This window comes from Lissotriton vulgaris, chromosome 4_1 (assembly GCF_964263255.1).
Source record: "Lissotriton vulgaris chromosome 4_1, aLisVul1.2, whole genome shotgun sequence".
NCBI classification, from domain to species: domain Eukaryota; kingdom Metazoa; phylum Chordata; class Amphibia; order Caudata; family Salamandridae; genus Lissotriton; species Lissotriton vulgaris.
In genome coordinates, this window is record NC_141691.1 from 2,067,693,196 (window position 1) to 2,067,713,002 (window position 19,807).

The 19,807-nt window shown below is 43.7% G+C and overlaps 1 protein-coding gene across 1 annotated transcript in view; it reads left to right on the forward strand.

Moving 5' to 3' along the window:
• The window catches only part of LOC147725016 (uncharacterized), a 183,884-nt gene that overhangs the window by 124,981 nt on the left and 39,096 nt on the right, over nucleotides 1-19,807 (forward strand). Inside the window, exon 2 of the mRNA XM_086966480.1 lies at nucleotides 686-757. Within this exon, the coding sequence (XP_086822606.1) occupies nucleotides 686-757 (72 nt within the window). The remainder of the gene's footprint in view (nucleotides 1-685; nucleotides 758-19,807) is intronic.

A 19,807-nucleotide genomic window follows, 5' to 3' on the forward strand; every position in this document is an offset into this window, starting at 1 on the left:
GGACTGACAATCCTGCCTTACACTCATCACCATGGCAGGATACCAATAAAAAATTATGGTCCTCCTTGGATGCTGCCTCCTTTACCTTTGACCCGCCGTAAGATGTCTGTACAAATAAATGGACACCCAGTAGTTTGGAGAAAATACCGCACAGGAGTGCACTAGGCATGGTGCTCAATGGATTGACTGTAATGCTATATTTGTACTGTAGATGCTCGGAACTGTATTTCATAGGCTGTATTCTAGACAGAATGTTTACGTACTCAACCCCAAAATCACATTTTCATAATGAGACAAGTTGCATAATAATGTAGATGCGTATTCTATCCCTACGGTTGACAAGATAGCAACATCATGCGTTCACACACGCAGACGGGGTTGGAATCAACAATGTGTTGCATTATTACTGATTGTTGTTCTTTATGGCTATTGATTTCTCTTTTGATTTTGATGGATCTGCCATTATTACTATTAATATTATTATTATTATTAATATTATTTTTCTTATGTACTACCCTATCTCTGACAGTGGCAATTTAAACATGACTGAATGCTTTATGTATACTTAACTGCCATACTCATTCCTGTTATTGTTTAATAAAAAAGATTTGAACTTAATAAAAAAGAATTCTGTATTTCTATTTTACCTACATCTGGCCCTTGATCCCTTCCATCCCACTTTAAGCCAGATATTGTCCTAAGATGATTTGGGAAACTCTTCGAGTGGATATCTTGGGACCAGTTTTGAATTATCAAGGTAGGTATAAGTATGTAATCATTCTTGTGGATAATTTTTATGAGTAGGTTGAGTTGGAGATTATAGAAAGTGCTAATGTGAAAGCAGTGGTTACATTTTTGGATGGGGTCTTGGTGCATGAAGGGTTACCCAAAATTTGATTAGTGACAACAGTGGTGGCTGGTGACATTTGAAAGTGGTGGGGGGTAATAGTTTGGGATGAGTGCCCTCTTGGGAGTGAGCATACTGAGCAAACCCGACGATCATAAGGGGGTGTTCTGGGAGGCTCTCAGTGGTGCATTTTCAAGCAAATTTGAGAACACAAGAAGGTTAATAAAGCTATTGTTAGGACATGATTAGAGCACTAAATGAAAATTTAAGCCTGGAACATGTAGCACAAACTGATACTACTTTGCATATTATGGAGCCTCTGATTGTCTTAAAATAAAAACTCCTCTGTATTCTGAGAGCATCCCTGGTTCCATCGTAAGGCAGAATATAAACCATACGTACCTGAAAGAATTACTGAAACACACCATGACTGGTATGACTTTATAACCGTTGAAACTTTCTTCCTGATATCCAACCGTGAGCTCACAGAGCCATCATCATAGTCACCACACTGGCTCAAAGCCCCTCTATATGTGTTATTTACCTTAAATTGATTTGTATTTCTTTATAAAAGGTGTCCAGCGACCAACCATAAAAAAAAATTAAATTCTGATGAAGCAAAGAAGTATTTGTGTCATAGGTTGGTTTTTACACAAGAAAAAACTAGATCTACAAAAGGGTGTCTTGGTGTGACTTAAAGCACACATAGTACATTAACTTACATCGTAACAGGTTATAAGCTCTTTTCCGCACCTTTTTGGGGTCCTGTTATATGTTCCTTGAAAGCCACCCCCAGCTCTCCCTTTTACATCTGAGAGTCTCCTTACAATGTGATTAATAGATCCTGGTGCAGAGCTCCTGGTCTGTAGCAAACACGGATGCTAAGGAGCTCCAGTTCTTCATATATTAATGAACTATCACAAGCCTTATCTACTGAGTGAGAACACTATCTTCTCAATACATGTTTAGGTTTCTGCGGGCAAATACTAGAAGCGCTGCGCATAGAATAAAATGGAAGTCCCTGAATTTGCTTTTCTTACCAATGGCTGCAGAGGGGATCACCTTACCATTGTTTGGATCATTTCATTTTCCTGACTCCTGCCAGCACACTTACCACAGGGTTGTATGTTTAAACAACTGAGGTAATATAAATTTTATGGTCATGTTGTGTTCCCTAGCGAGTACCCCACCGACTCCATGTACGAGTTAAAAGTGCATGTAACTTCCCTCCTGTACCAGCTATGAAGACGCAAATACATTTGCGTCCAACGTTAACTTGTCCTCTTTCAGACCCACCATGAATGGGTTTGATGGTCCGTTCCTAAGTATGCTATGCCAACGTCTTTTTGAAGTGTACTCCTACGTTTTTCAGCCTGGCTGAAAGTAGGCCCTGAATCTCTGCCATCGAGCCTCTTTTCTGGCTTCTGACTGCGAGGGCCTCTGCCCAAGCAGCCCCCGTACCCGTGAACTCTGACTTACTTCTAGCGCGGCCCTCCGTGCTCAGCTCAGCCTGCTGCCTGCCAAGATTGACTATAACCTTCGAGTTATCTGTTTTCCTCCCCGAAGATACATTCCAGCCTACTAGCTTCAGTAAACATCCTTCCTCAGCTACAGGGCTAAAGGGCCGACCTGTCTTTATGCAAGTAATTCATAGCCTCTGTTGCCATGCTTCCATGGAAGGCCCCGTGCCCCCACGCTTCTCATACAGACACTCAGGCGCTTATACACGCACTCACAGCAAGTATAGAATAGCTTCTGCTCTAGAGACCTTTCTGCCCAGATAGCTTAGTTCCTAAAACATCAGATATCAGATATGATAGAAGCACAAGTTGATCTGACATGCCAGACTTCTGTCTCTTCCCGTCAGTGTAAATGTCAAGTCCCCTGCACCCCGTCTATCACACGTCATGCAGCTGCGCACGCATCCAAGCTTCCGATTTCTGCTGACATTGCAACATTCTGTTAGCACCACCCCTTGGTGCCACCCACTTGCGTCACCTATCAGTGACGTTTCTAGCACACACGCCTAGTTACGCCTAGCTTACGCCTCTTGATGATGTACTAGCACCACGTGTATACTGTTATCTTGTCTTCTCTCAGCTGTTACGCCTCTTACATTGAACATTATGATGTAAATCAAGTATATAAGCTATGTATTGTCAATAAACGTCAGCGCGCTCATCTATCCCTTCTGACACCCTGTGTGGTGGTCAGAACATGATATCCTGATTCCTTTATGAGGAATAAAACCCTTAGAAACTCTTACATCACGGACTCTGTTTTCCTTCATTTCGATTGAGTTATTATTGATTAAGTACTTACCTGCATAGAAATTAAGAGAGTAAATTAATTATTTACATCATTTTGGCGCCCGAATAGGGACCCCTCCCCCACCTCACGCGCCGGAAGGTGCGTTGCAATCCGTGTCCCCTGCCATCAGTTAGACGGACAACACGTGTACTGGCAGGATTTCCTGCATCCCCCTCTGACACACGGAGGTGACGAAGACTGCGATCAGTGCCCAGACGAGGCGGTGAGGAGTGCGGAGGATCCCGACCAGAGCCCAGCCGAAGGAAGCAAGGTCCGAGGTGTGAAGAGGCCCACCAGTTCTCCGAAGTTTTCCGAAGTTTTCCGAAGTTTTCCGAAGTTTTCCGAAGTTCCGAGTCGAGTCCAGTCGAGTTTTCCGAGGCCTTCTGTTTTCCGTGCTTCCCGGTGAGTACCATTGCTGGGTCGTATCTAGACGGGTTTGGGTACGCAAGTCCGGTCTGCACTGTTTTTAGGCAGTGTATCTGTACTGTTTAGCAGTATATAAAGTATTCCGAATTTCTGCACTGTTACAGCAGTGTATCTGTATCGTTGAGCGGTACATTCAGAGTAGGGGGAAGTTAACTATGTCTTTAAATGTTTCATGTGATTAATGTCGTGGTATGAATGTGATTGTTTTTGTGCATTATTGTGTTTTTGTATAAATAGTTACAGTTGACATTAAGTATCAAGGATCAAGCATTCCAGTATCAAGTAGGCACAATGCCGTTTTTCAACAAATTAAAGCAGATAGGAACTAGGAAAGGGATGTTGGAGGAAGAGATTCCAATCCCCCCTAGGGACACTCCAGGTAATTTTATGTACAATAAACATGGCATAGACGCCATCCTGTATCTAGAGTTATGGACCGATTATACCAAGCACTTAGAGGAAAGATACCGATGGCCAGTTAACGGAACATGGGATGCCGAGTGCATCATAAAGGTAGAAGAAATATTACGGAAAAAGAAAGCTAGACAATCTCAGAAAGACGCCATAGAATTTTGGCGTAAGGAATCACGTAAGCGTGCTGATAGAGCACTCCGTAGAGAAGACAGGCTTAAAGAATCAGAAAAGGCCCAAGAAAACGAATTAGTTACTGAGGGAATTCGAGTAAAAGTAGAACAAATAGATCGTATCCAAAATGGCAAAGTGAACAACATGTATCTTTTGGCCGATGGTACCCCTGACGCCATTTCAGAAATACCGGAAAATTTGCCGTCACCATTAGTTCCAACTAAAGTAATGCATAAGACTACTAAAGACATATTCCTAAATTCATATCTCGAAGATGTAGCGCCAGCTTACACCAATCTGCCTGTTCGTGCCCTGCCTACTGACAGGGCCGGGGGTGGTACTGCCCCCCAAGATCACGCTCAGCCGACACCGAAAAAGACTAGTTCCGTTCCGCCAGCTCCGCCACTTCCCTCACCTAAAACTGATTTACCGAAACCACTTCAATCAGATCCTACTAAGAGACAAATTCAGATACTGACTACACACAGAGATAATGCCCAAGCTTCCGCTTCAGGAGGTGCGACCGCGGGTCTCCAGACCCCGCCACCGACTCACAGATTAAATCTCAGAGGTATGCAGAGTCCTCTTACGCACAGATCCCCCCGTTCTTCTAATTCGTCCCGTCTTGATGCACTAAAAGAAAATATGTCAGTTTGTAGATATGATCCAGAACCTGGACAGGACGACTTAATGGTATTAGCGTCTTTACGGTTAAGATCTGCTACTGATAGTTTGTTATGTTATGCAGGAATGAAGGAACGCCTAGATAGAATTTATGAGTTCGTTCAAACGGGAAAGGACCCCGACAGTATTAAGGATGCCCTGGAGAAACAGAAAGTTAACATGCAAGCACTGATACTCCGATTTTTCATAAATTGTCTAATAAGAGAACGAGACAGGCCCGGAACAGATCAGAGTGAATTAGATGCATTGAGTAAGTGGGGTCAAAATATAGCTGATGGAAAACATGACAGACAAAATTGCATAGAGGCCATGTATAAAAAGATTAAGAAGGCAGTGATAGCAGTACACGACAAAGAGAAAGAAAAGGCTCCCTCCGAGGAGGAAGAAGAATCTGAAGAACTAGAACCAACTACAAGCACTATAGCATATGTAGGTAAGGGAACTTATCTTAGGAAGGGTATCCGTCCAGAAAGCAAGAGAGTTTTCTTCTCTGCCTTAACGAATCCGAATTCTGCTGAGCATCAGTTCCAGGAAACTGATAAACGGCTTCGAGATCGAGTTGGGTACCATGTACTCAATTCTATGGATGAACAAGAACTAGCCCGATCAGCGGTATCATGGGCCGAAAATGCAAACATATATAATGATGACACGGTAGCACAGACATTTCTGAACCTCTCCCCCGACGAACAGAAATTAGCAGGGGTATATATGATTCAACACCTTCTCATCAAATACAGAAAACATTATTCCGATCCAGGTCCCTTACATGAGACACTAGAAGCACTACTGATGGATAGATGGAGAGGCCTAAGCACTAAATTAGTTCAAATAATTCTAGAACAACGACGCAGATATGATACCTTTGTAAGTCCTGAATATGTTCCCGCCCCACCCCCAGAAAGGAAAATGTACCATATGCAGTGCGGGAGTGGTATAGAAAGTCAGAACCCCTTGCGAGAAGTGCACCCTGTTATGGGTGAGGATAAAATTTTGAAACGCGTGTATGTACACACGCCTCTGACTAAGTTAGAACTGTTAGAAATGAAGAAATTAGTACCGTGCCATGATAAAGACCCTGCAGGTTTTCATAGAGAGCTCAAAGACATGTTACTGATGGGGGACTACACATATGATGATATCATGAAAATGTTGAAAGTATTATTGCCTACGGGTATATTCGAGAAATTAAAGGAAAAGGACTGGGAGGTGGGAGACGCAAAGATTGCCTGGGCAGAAATAGAGGATGAAGAAAAGAAACGGGTTCCAGGGTTAGGCCTTGGGGACAAAACTAAAGCATTACCAGGTTTAATAGTACAGGTCCTGCCCAGATTATTGACAACTAGAAAGGAGGATTGGGATGCAATCTCGTCCTGTAAACAGAAACATGATGAAGATACTAGCGACTTTTATTCTAGATTCGAGAAATGTTTTATTATCAATAGTGGCCTCCAGCCGAGTAGCGAGTCGTACCCACATCTTTTCGTATCAAAGTTAGTCGAGAATTCCCTACCGTTAGTTAAAAATAGAGTGTATAAAGTCGAGAGTACATGGCAAGCAAATACGCCATCCCAGATGTTACAAATGTTACAATATCACCAGAATAGAATTAGGGAAGAACAAGACCAGGAACAGAAGCGCATGAAAGACACGAAAATGAAAATGTTAGTAGCCCAGACGGTTCCATCCGACAGTCACAGAAAAGGTACGACCCAGACAAGTCACACTGCAGCTCCTGTGAAAGGGACATGCAATTATTGCAAGCAGCCAGGTCACTACGTACACGAATGCGCAGTTCTGAAACATAACATAGCGACAGGAAAAACTAAAGAGAGACCGCATCCTCCTAGACAAGACCATAACCAGCATCAGTCTACACAGAATACACAGCCCATGCATGCATCTGCACAGACAGCACAAACCGTAGCAGTACCACAGCCACAGCCCATTGCTGCAACTCAGCAAGTCTCACAACAGATGTACCAATATGCTCAGTCTGCTTACCCCGAATATTCCCGATATACATGAAACAGCCTAGAGAGGGAAGGTGGCTTGCCTCTTATCGAGATTCCTGTAGATCAAGAAGGTCCTTATGTACACAGTCAAGTATTGGGGAAAGATAGAAAGTTTTTAATTGACACAGGGGCAAGTCGCACTACAATAAGTCATGACGAAGTTCCAGGGGCACCCCTCTCAGGCTCACAAAATGTTTCCCTTGGGTTTTCAGGACAGCCTATTGTAAATGAAGTATCAGAACCAGTTCCCCTGGCTGTGGGTCCGTTATCACGCGTTACAGACCTATTACTAACAAAATCATGTCCGGAAAATCTGTTAGGAATTAAAACACTGAAGGCTCTAGGAGCTATAATATGTTGCTCCCCGGAGGGGGTTAGACTCTTTCTACGGGATTTCAAGGGTCATTACGTTCTTCGTGAGTTTGACGTCAGATTGAAAAATGTACCTGATTACTTGTGGGCAAAAGGCCCAACTGATGTAGGATGTATGCACATTACACCATACCGCGTTACCCTCAAGGCAGGTGTTGTATTACCCAGAATCAGACAATACAAGTTACCACCCGATGCTGTAGCGGCTTTACTGAAAATCATTGAAGAGCTCATTGCCCAAGGAGTGGTCGTCGAAACCGACTCCAATATCTGTAATTCACCCATAATTCCGATTCTTAAACGTACTGATCCCAATGCACCGCCAGTATATCGGCTGGTGATTGATCTTCGAGAATTGAATAAATGCATTATCCCACAGTATCCTGTGGTCCCCGATATATCATCTCTATTGACTGCTATTGATTCAGAAGCAACGTTCTTTACTGTAATTGATCTCAAGAACGCCTTCTTCAGCGTGCCTATTGATCCCGAGAGCCAATATCTCTTCGGATTCTGTTTAAATGGACGCAGTTTCAAATTTTCGCGCGCACCTCAAGGATTTACAGAAAGCCCCAGCATCTATAGTCAAGCACTGAAAAGACAACTAGATTGTATTCAAATGCCAGTTAACACCGCTTTACTACAATACGTCGATGATCTGCTGATCACCGCACGAAGTGAGCCCGAATGTGAAAAAGCATCACTGACAGTTTTACATTTCCTGGCTGACAAGGGACACAAGGTGTCTCCTTCGAAGCTACAATTCTGTGCTCAGCAAGTTGTGTACTTGGGTCACTTACTGTCCAAAGTGGGGAGACAGCTCACTCCCGATCGCATTCAGTTAATTGTGAACATGCCGCAACCCAAGACACAAAAGGAAGTGCGGGCCTTCATAGGCCTCACCTCGTACTGCAGACAATGGATTCCCCAGTATGCATTTTTAGCTAAACCACTCATCCAGTTAACGACACAGGAGGCAGCAACTTCGACTGTCCTCCCTTGGACTCAGGAACACACACAAGCTTTTGAAGAATTAAAGAAAGTTTTATGCCAAGCACCAGTTTTAGCGACACCATGTTACAACAAACCGTTTACACTTTTTGTTACAGAACGTGATGGTACAGCGTTGTCTGTCCTCACTCAAGACCAAGCAGGTTCACATAAGCCTTGTGCTTATTTTTCTAGTACATTGGATTCAGTAGCTCAAGCACTCCCTGCGTGCTTAAAGTCAGTAGCAGCAACAGCGTTAGCAATAAGACAAAGTGATTCAATTGTTTTAGGTCATCAGTTAACAGTTCAAGTACCACATTCTGTAGAGGTTTTGTTAAACAGAACCCAGACTCAACACTTAACTATAGCACGACTGACAGGTTATGAATTAACACTATTCCAGCCACACATAGAAATCAGACGTTGCAGCATCCTGAACCCAGCAACACTGTTACCTACAGTTACGACAGATCCAGCTCCGCATGATTGTATAGAAATAATTAATGCAGTAACTAAGCCTAGACGAGACTTAACAGATGTCCCATTGACAAATCCAGACCTGACACTTTATGTGGATGGTTCATGCATGAGAACAAGTACAGGAGAATTAGTGGCCGCGTACGCCGTGACCACTGAAACTGAAATTAAAGAAACACATCGTATTGACACCCTGTCTGCTCAAGCAGCAGAGCTCATCGCTCTGACCCGAGCTTGTATTCTAGCCAAGAACAGAAATGTTAACATATACACAGATTCCCGCTATGCCTTCGGAGTTGTACACGACTTCGGAGTCCTCTGGCAAGAACGAGGTTTTCTGACTTCTCATGGGGCCAAGATACAACATGGCCCCCTCATTCAAGCACTGTTAGAAGCAATACATTTGCCCTCGGGCATATCAGTCATGAAGTGTAAGGCACATACCAAAGTCACAGATTCTGTTTCCCAGGGTAACGACCTGGCAGACCAGACAGCAAAACATACAGCATTGACTCACACCCAGACTACTGATGTGACAAAGACAATAGTACAAACACAGTGTATGACAGTTAGAGATCCCGCCCTAGACGTAATTGACATCCAGACACATGCTACTCCAGAGGAGATAAAGAAATGGACTGAACTAGGAGGGATTCAGACAGACCAAGGTTGGGTGACGAAGGGAAAATCTATATGGTTTCTCCCCGACTCAATGGTTCAAGTCATGATAAATACAGCACATAGTCCTGCCCATCTTGGAGAGAAAGCCATGTTAGACAGTTTACAGAATCTCTGGTACAACAAACACTTACGAGCAGCAGCAAAACAGAAAGTGCGTACTTGCATGATCTGTTGTCAGTTCAATCCAGGTAAAAGCGTCCCTGTTGAGCAAGGTGGATTCCATCCTCCCGATCACCCTTTTGAAGTCCTCCAGATGGATTATATCCAGATGAATAGCTGTAGAGGATTTAAGTATGTTCTTGTAATCGTTTGTGCTCTGTCCCGCTGGACCGAAGCATACCCAGTCCCAGACTACACTGCTCCGACCACAGCCAGACAGTTGGTTCGTGAATTCTTCCCACGGTACGGTTTGCCCCGTGTCGTGTACTCAGATAACGGACAGCCGTTCTCGTCCGAGTTGATGAAACAAGTTTCCCTCTTGCTAGGATATCAGTGGAGGTTCCACTGTGTCCGACATCCCGAAGCAGCTGGCCTTGTAGAAAGGCATAATCAGACACTAAAAATCCGTCTTGCCAAGATCTGTCAGGAAAAAGGGGTCGACTGGATAGTCGCCCTGCCCGTGGCACTATTCTACATGAGAATGGTCGCCCACTCAAGATCAGGGCTATCCCCGTACGAAGTGGTCTTTGGCAGACCGCCGAATATGTGGGGGACGCCCGTTCCGAAAAAGATCACTGATGTTGATTGTAACATGTTGACAGATTACCTTGCCTCCTTGATGTCTGCACTCCAATCATGTCGTTCACAGGTTGCCGCAGCCTTCCCTGACAACACCGATGTAAAGGCGCATGAGGTCCGTCCAGGGGACCTGGTACTCGTCAGGAACTTCGACCGGAAAAGTCCGCTGGAGCCCCGCTGGAAGTCTCCGAAGACCGTTCTGCTTACCACCAGGACCGCCGTGAAAATCGAGGGGAGAAAGGGGTGGGTCCACACGAGTCACATCAAGCTATGCAATGAACTAAAAAACGGACTGAAACAGGACTCTGACTCGTCCACCCCCACCAAAGACTGTGTTGAAGCACAAGACGTTACTGTGCCTAAAAGAGAAAAGACTCCTCAAGAACTTTACCGTATGAAGCTTCGATCTAGCAAGTCAGACAGTTTAATTGTTTAAGTCCTCCCCTAGGTGAATCGGTTAAATAGTTTCTGACATGTATCCCCTAGATCGAGTTAGAGAGAGAGAGGAAAAGAGAAGAACATATTGCAAATCACTCCGTAGTCACTGCATAGTGACACTAATAATCATGTTTATTCTGAGTATTCTAATTATTATTGCCAGCATTCTGCTTCCTATGTACTGGCCTATTTTCAGGCGTAAACAATCTGCTTACAATGTCTCTGCTGAACACACTTTTAGTGAACTTCCTGCACATGAACTCTCTTACAGACTTGCGCTGCGCAACAATACATTCATTAGTATGTTACACCATTCCCATCAGACCAGTAATGCTACAGACTGTTGGATATGTGGCCGACTCCCTCCCTACCAGAATTACAAGGGAGCTCTGCCTCTCTTTCCGTACCCATTCACTCACAATGGCTCTTGTGGAGCATGGTTTAAAATAATTAACTCTTTAGATCCTGATATTGCTGTTTTCGATGGGGGCTGGGTTTGGGGAAACTTGAACTTAGTCCTGCTCAACGTCTGTTATCCTGATAAAGAGGGACTTCCCACTCGAATAGGAACTGATCTAGAAAATGAAGTATATGGATTAGGTAATTACACAATTAGCCTTATGATCCTCACTGTTGAATCTGAAACTGCTCCAGTTTTGCCCCATATGTTAGTGTTACCAGTCACAGGTGAATTATGTGTTAGCAAGAAAGGTTCAGTACACTTAGGTCATAGTAAATGCACTACTGTGGTCGAGTTCAGTGACCATGGTAAATCGTCTTTTAAAGCTACCAGTCATTCCTATTTTGTTTGTGGTCATACCGCATACATACGTTTGCCTCCAGATTGGGACGGTACCTGTTACATTGCATTCCTTCTGCCACCTGTTTTCCTAGCTCCTCCTGATTACCATAGAAACACGAATCTAGCACCGAATAGACCCAAAAGAGATATTCCCCTTGTCGACTACACAGAAACGGCATGGGAACAGTACACTGATTTCAATAAAGGATTCTTTTTCTTCCTAGGACCTGTCCAAAACAGTAAATTAATACGCAGATTAACGAGAATACTTGAAGCAGTAGTGAACGAAACTGCCTCCGCTCTAGGTAACCTAACAGAGGAGCAGTCTGCTATACGGACTGTTGTCCTTCAAAATCGTCTTGTGATTGACGTCATCTTGGCAGATAGAGGTGGAGCCTGTAAGGTCATCGGGTCAAGTTGCTGTGTTTTCATTCCACAAAATGCACCATCTGTCTATCAAGCTATCACCCGTTTACATAAAATTGCAAATCAGATACATCAGAATCCAGGCACCTGGACTTGGTCCGGTTGGTTCTGGACTACGTTAACAGCTTGGGGATGGAAGATCTTATCCTTCCTAGGCATTGGTCTTGTTATAGTAATCAGTTGTTGCCTATGCCTGCAGTGTGGGCCAGCGATATGTGGACTGTGTGCCACATCCTGCATTGAGCATTCCAGTTGCCTCTCAAACAGTCAAAGAAAGAAAGACGAACATATAATGTTACAAGAACAAACCGATCGATTTATGAGGATCGATATATCATGAAGGGTCCGTAGGGAACAAGGAGGGAATGAGGTAATATAAATTTTATGGTCATGTTGTGTTCCCTAGCGAGTACCCCACCGACTCCATGTACGAGTTAAAAGTGCATGTAACTTCCCTCCTGTACCAGCTATGAAGACGCAAATACATTTGCGTCCAACGTTAACTTGTCCTCTTTCAGACCCACCATGAATGGGTTTGATGGTCCGTTCCTAAGTATGCTATGCCAACGTCTTTTTGAAGTGTACTCCTACGTTTTTCAGCCTGGCTGAAAGTAGGCCCTGAATCTCTGCCATCGAGCCTCTTTTCTGGCTTCTGACTGCGAGGGCCTCTGCCCAAGCAGCCCCCGTACCCGTGAACTCTGACTTACTTCTAGCGCGGCCCTCCGTGCTCAGCTCAGCCTGCTGCCTGCCAAGATTGACTATAACCTTCGAGTTATCTGTTTTCCTCCCCGAAGATACATTCCAGCCTACTAGCTTCAGTAAACATCCTTCCTCAGCTACAGGGCTAAAGGGCCGACCTGTCTTTATGCAAGTAATTCATAGCCTCTGTTGCCATGCTTCCATGGAAGGCCCCGTGCCCCCACGCTTCTCATACAGACACTCAGGCGCTTATACACGCACTCACAGCAAGTATAGAATAGCTTCTGCTCTAGAGACCTTTCTGCCCAGATAGCTTAGTTCCTAAAACATCAGATATCAGATATGATAGAAGCACAAGTTGATCTGACATGCCAGACTTCTGTCTCTTCCCGTCAGTGTAAATGTCAAGTCCCCTGCACCCCGTCTATCACACGTCATGCAGCTGCGCACGCATCCAAGCTTCCGATTTCTGCTGACATTGCAACATTCTGTTAGCACCACCCCTTGGTGCCACCCACTTGCGTCACCTATCAGTGACGTTTCTAGCACACACGCCTAGTTACGCCTAGCTTACGCCTCTTGATGATGTACTAGCACCACGTGTATACTGTTATCTTGTCTTCTCTCAGCTGTTACGCCTCTTACATTGAACATTATGATGTAAATCAAGTATATAAGCTATGTATTGTCAATAAACGTCAGCGCGCTCATCTATCCCTTCTGACACCCTGTGTGGTGGTCAGAACATGATATCCTGATTCCTTTATGAGGAATAAAACCCTTAGAAACTCTTACATCACGGACTCTGTTTTCCTTCATTTCGATTGAGTTATTATTGATTAAGTACTTACCTGCATAGAAATTAAGAGAGTAAATTAATTATTTACATCACAACTACTACCGGAACCACGACTTCCTTATCCACGATTGCCTAACCACGATTTATCTTAACTAATACCTTTTTTTTAGCACGACTTCCTTAACCACGAAATGTTATATCTCGTTTTTGCCCATTAGATGGCACTATTGTAATTATAATACTTCTTGCGTGAACCTTTCTTTTTAAAAAAACGGATCTAAATGTATTATCTTATTACTCTTTTACCACGCATACCGTTATTTTTTTTTTTTTTATTTATCATTTTTTTGTGGGGGGAGACCCCCCACACCACCCTTTTATCCCTTAATTCTTTGGAGTGAATTTTTACAGGTGCAGAGCGTAGTGGAGAGACTCCTGGTTTAGGGAAGTCGTGCTTAATGAAATTTGTGGTTTTTGTAAGCCGTGGTTCCGGCTTCGTTGTTCAGGTAAGTCGTTGTACAATCTTCGTTGTTAAGGATGTTTCCCTTACCACAGTATATCAAAAACTATTCTCCGAGAAGCACTTATAAATAAGAGGGAAAATTGTGCTGATGTTGCACAATTTTTACGAGTCCCAAATACTTCGCAGTGATGTAATAATTTAGGCAACGCTCTACACCATGCAAGGCAATAGTATGTATTTATTCAGCCACACTTGCAAGTACAAACAAGCATTTGCAATACAATAGGTCTCACATTTGTGAGAGTTTAAGCTATTGGCATTGTAAATGACAATGCTTTTTATTTATGTTTTAAAAGCAAACGTAAATAACAGGCATTGTCATTTACAAATGCCAATAGCTCAAAATCTGGAAAATGCAAGACCTATTGCATTGCAAATGCTTGTTTTTGGTTGAGTCTGCCCTAGTTGTATCAGGGTGTGGATAGGCTCAGATGATGAAACATGCCACTATTAAGTGAGTGAGGTGTCTACTCCAAAATCTTTGATATCCCCCCGACTGTATATTGTGGTAAGTCACTTCTAGCAGCACGTTTGTGATAGTATTTGGGAGATCGCAACTAGGACCACTTTTCACTTGCTCTCTCCTTGTGAATGAAAACATCTTTACATAGAGACACATTTTCATGAGCTGTTTCAGCCAGGAAACCAATCTTTTACATCAAGACGTTTTCCTTGATTATTGTGCTTTAATAACTAAGAGTCATCGCAAGTTGTAAGACATTTTATATGACCACAGCAGAACTGACAACCTATTGTGTATGGGAGGAATACAACTGGTAAATATATCTATTAGAGCCCGGATCCAATACTCCAGCTCGGAGGGTGTCTCAAAATGGGTCATAATCTAGTGTAAGAGAAAATAACAATTTTGAACATGCACTTTGCAATTGGAGTGTAGGGAGCATATCATTCCCTTCATTTTTGAGTCCTTCACATGTGATACAACATGATAGTTTTGCTACTTTTTAATGCCATGATATCATGATTGGAAACGAATGGTTGTCAGATGACTTTTCTCTTTACCTATGCACTGTGCTCAACGACTAAAGATCATACCTCACATCTTTGAGTACACTTCATCAGAAGCAGTTTGTAAATTATATGTTTAAGATTTTTTATGTTTATTAGAGCAGAGAGGGTGACCTCGACCTCATGAATGCGACTTAAACCTCTTCAGAAGGTTGTATAGATAGAAACATTTTGAGTTCCGCTAGTGGGACCCTGACACCTACATAGTTTAAAGAGTGGCATAATTGAAAATTCCCCTCCCCCATTTTTTTTTGTTAAAGTTGTCTATCACTTGATTGGACATTAGTAACTGGTGGGTAGATCCTCGGGTTCGGTGCAAGTAGGGGCCAAAGGATGGAACATGCCACCTACCAGGTGGGTGAGGGCCTTACCCATTGTATTCCTTCTCATATACAATAGGCAGTCATTTCTGTTGTGCTCATAGGATTAACCATGGCGGATATACTGGCTATGCCTTCAAAGCCTCCTGACTCCGTTGTGTTCGATGTAAGAAATTGTAAGCAACTTTATTTTCCCATAGCTGTGTACGCAATCCTGTCTATCTGCCGAACTTGTCGCAGGCTAGATATGCTGGGACATGGCACTGTGTGCAGGTGTATGGCTCCTGACAAATGAAGGTGTGTGGTGAGACGAGGGCAGGTTAAACACGCAGCACCTTAACTGGAGCTTATAGGTAAGGGATTTCTTCGGCTTTTCAGACTCAATTAGTGCAGCTGGCATGGCAGTTTTTTGTTATTCTTTTTTAGGTTTCGCCTGGGCTTGAGAAATCTATTGTTTTTAATATAAACTTAAAAGGGGCTCGCTTTCCGCCTCCTCTCTTTCCTGGCTTCTCATTGGTTCCTGTGCCTGCCACTTACTTTTCCTCCGTTTCTATTGGCTGTGGCATATTTTCCTGTGTTTATCAGTGCTTGTTCCTAGTCTGCTTCTCTTATCAGTTTCCAGCTGCTGAAATACTTTTAACATCCGCTTTGGTTGAACAATTTTTTCATAATGTTTGTTTCTTTCTGAAGCTTATATCCTCTTTCTGTTCTTCCTTAATTGGAATTCAGAGAGACCAGCCGAAATTGCCTTAATGAAAGGCTTGTGCAAAAACAACAATTGATGGACGGAATGTTGCACAATGGCAAAACATTCACCCCCAGTCACAGATCTGGCTTTAATTCATCGTTGTTTTGCTCAACACACCACCCCAGCTCAGACATGGCCATATGCAAATCAGTCTTGACCCTGTGCCACATGGGAACAGTCCAGCCCGAGCTGCCAAGCCATATCTTTCCTGGGCCGGAATCAAGCATCCTAGGACCGGTTTCTGGCTTTCAGCCTTCATCAGCCAGGATAGCTTGACTCCAGTGGCGTGGAGAGCACGAGACTCACTTCTGAGCATACCCGTCCCACTCGGGGTGACAAATGCAAAAAGAACAATTGATGGACAGAATGCAGAACAATGACATTTGACCCCTCAGATTTTGAAGCCCAACGAATGCGACAAGATTAATACAGAATTTAAAGGCATCTTTATTTATTGCTTGGACATTCACACCCCACCGGCTCATGAGCGACCACAGGGCCGCGATGCTCAGTTTGGGAAACACTGATCTAGATGATCCCCATCTCCAATAGTGGAGACAACGTACAATGCAGTCGACTGGTGTGTTGCCAAGAATAAGGCCCCATGGCTGTCTAGATTTCAATCATCTAACTCTATCACACTTTGACTTGTTAAATTTGTGTCTCTGTAACTGCTGGCGGAGAGAGCCTTGTCAGAAAAATGCCTTACAAAAGTATCGTTGCTGTCTTTAGTGACCTCCCTGCGCCTTCCCAAAGGAACGATCTGCCTCAGACGCACGCTCTCCAGACTTATCCAAACGAACCACCCACTCAAGTGGCACAAGCTTGTCAGCCACCACCCACTAGAGCCTATCCTGACAAACACACAAACCTTGTTACCAGTCATCTTCCTGAATGTGCCCAGGCTAATAGATACGAGAACTCAGTCCATCCGAACTCCATGAGAACAGCCTCCGCTGTCACTCCTGAAGCCTACTTAAAAGTACTTACTCTCTTAACTTCCATCTACCCTTTTTTCTTTCTTCCACGTAAGGATAAGTGCTAGGTTCCAGGATCTTTGTGGCAGGGATGTGATGAAATACTTACTGTGTTGAACGTCTGTTAACAAACATCAATAGCAAATGTATTCTGAGACTGGTAAAAGCCATTTCAGTGGTCAAGACTTATCAAAGGCAACAAGAATATACCAGCTTTCATGTTGCCCTCTATTGTCTTTGTATTCAGAAATGTGTGTCTTGGATTGCATCAAAATGACATCACTTATTGGGGTAATGATCAGACTGTTGCCACAAGAAGTGTATGTCAGTATAATCAATAGTAAGAGTATTAAAGGAGACAAGAATGCATGGGAGGGGTGAGTTATGAGTAATGGCTCTTTGGGGGATACAGCTGGACAACTAGAGTTCACCACAGTCTTGTTTATTGTAAATCTGCTTTACATTTTCATGCAGGCCATAAAAAAATATTTTTCTTGAAGAGGATCTCCTACTTCAATCCAATTAAATATGTGTGACTTTCATAAAGCGAAAATGTAGCAACAGGCAGTGTACAAGAAAGAGGTTTACAAAGAGGGTGCGACAGGGGTAGTGTCATGACACCCCGGGGATGGGATGTGCAGGAGGGTTAACAGTGGCCAATGAGAGGCTCGAGAGAATGGGATGCCAGAGCAGTAAAAATGCTGTGGGCTGGAATAGGGTTGCAGAACAGGAAATGTGATTAGGATAGTGAGCAATGACACAGACTGCTGCTCTGGAACTCTGCCTTCCTAAACCAAACACTACTGGGGCACTTAAGGCTACAGTCGGCACTGCTTGAGCCCCATGGCCCCTGCCTAGCCCAGCCTGAATGCAGTATCTGGTTCTGCCTTCTAGTCACTGAGAAGGCACTTATATTCAGGGCCACTAGAAATATGCTGCAGGTGCCCACCAAATTATGCAGCAGTGTTGACTAAATTATGCAGCAAGAAAAGGCAAATTGTGTGGTATAATGCAGCACAGTTTTTGATAGTATTACTTCACTATTTTGTCATTTTTGAACATGGTACTGTCTGAGCAAAGATTTCACTTCATTTGTATCAGTTTTACAACCAAATACACAAATAAGCACCTGAAAGGTGACCAGTTAACCTTTGCTGTGGGTGCCCCAAAGTGCGTGAACTCCTATCACCACGTTTTTATAACTTTTGATCATTTGAGCTAGATACAATTTGCTATTTGTTAAAATCAGTATGCAGCAGATAATAGATAATGTGGCAAATAAGGCAAATCCTTAATAATGTGGAGAAAAGCTGGGGCTGCAGAATCGCATAATTCCAGTGGCCCTGCTTACAGCAGCAAGGGTGAGTGTAGCAGAGCACTGAACTCATGAGTGCAATTATTGAGGCAGTCAGTGCTTGCTGTAACTTGTGTGAAAGTGTCATCTTAAGTGTCACACATTTGGCAGCTGAACGCCACATATAAGTACTCTGAAACAATGGACATTTCACACCTAAGCAACTTGAAAACTTGACAACTATGAAATAAAAATACAGGTCATTCTGGTATAATTGAGCCCGGTTGCAACCCCTGCTGCGCCATAGTGAAGTATGCTAATTATAACAAGTTTGTTTCCTCATTTGGAGGACTAGATAACCCAAAATTATTTTCTTTCTTTTTGCACGTTAATGGACCTAATAATTATCCAGGTGACTTGATATATTGCTCTAATTTGTGAAAACCAAATTCAAAATGTTAATTAAAAAAAGATCCTTAACAAAGTGCCTCTTGTAATTAAAGTTGTCATTCATGTGCCCAAATTAAATTAAAATATCGAACCTTAAACCATTAAACCGCCCGCCTATCATCCAACACACTGCGATTCGCCACATACTATAACAAAATCACCGCACCTCAGTGGTCATCACGCACGACAAGGACACACTATTCACATTGGATCAAAACCAGGTCACAAATTGGGGTTAAATGCGGGTAGACGGTGCCCACCCATTATATTCACATGGTGGACACTGTCCAACCTGCCAAAAATTTGTGCCCCACTGAAATATGCTGAACTCGCTCCAGTGTAAAGTTTAGACACCGAGACACACTCAGTAGCGCCTGCACGTTGTCTGCTTTCCTTCTGAGCGCTGTGTGCAGGCGGCAGTGAGGAGGCTTTCTTATCTTAGATTCAAGCTGGGCCTAGGGTGACCAACCGTCCGTAAATTTCACAGACTGCCCGTAATTTGGGCCTCTTGTCAGTTGTCCGTGAGGGTTTCTTCCACGGACGCCTTTTGTCCGTATTTTAGGCATTGGAGCGAGCTTCCCCCTGCAAGCAGTCTGAGAGTTCTGTAACTCTCACTGCAGGGGCCAGCTCGGCTCCTGCTGTGATAAATGGCCTGTAACCGCCCCTCCCCGACGTGGTAAAAGGCTGCTATCAGGCCCATTATCACATACAGAATGATAATGGGCCTCTGCACAGTGACAGCATTTGCTGGGACTTGTCCTGCCAGAGCCCAGGGCATATTTACAACAAGGGGTGGTGAGGGACAGAGTCTCTGAATTAAGCAGAAAGCTCTCACCCAGTCAAGAGATCAGGGCTAGATCCAACACCGTTTTTTAGCTCACTGCACCATCCTAGTTTCAGAACCTGGCTGTATGCAAATTAGTCTGTTCCTGTCCCAGTGCATGATGGGAACAGGGCAAACCAAACTACAAAAGCCAATTCTTACACTGGGAAGGAAACAAGCTCCCGGGGACCGGTTTCTGGCATTACAGCCGTCTTCGGCCCGGTTTGCTTGAATCCTGATGGTGCAATGAGCAAGGGTCTCACATCTGAGAATACCCTTCCACGCTTAGGGTGGACAAAAATATTTACAACAAGGGGTGGTGAGGGACAGAGTCTCTGAATTAAGCAGAAAGCT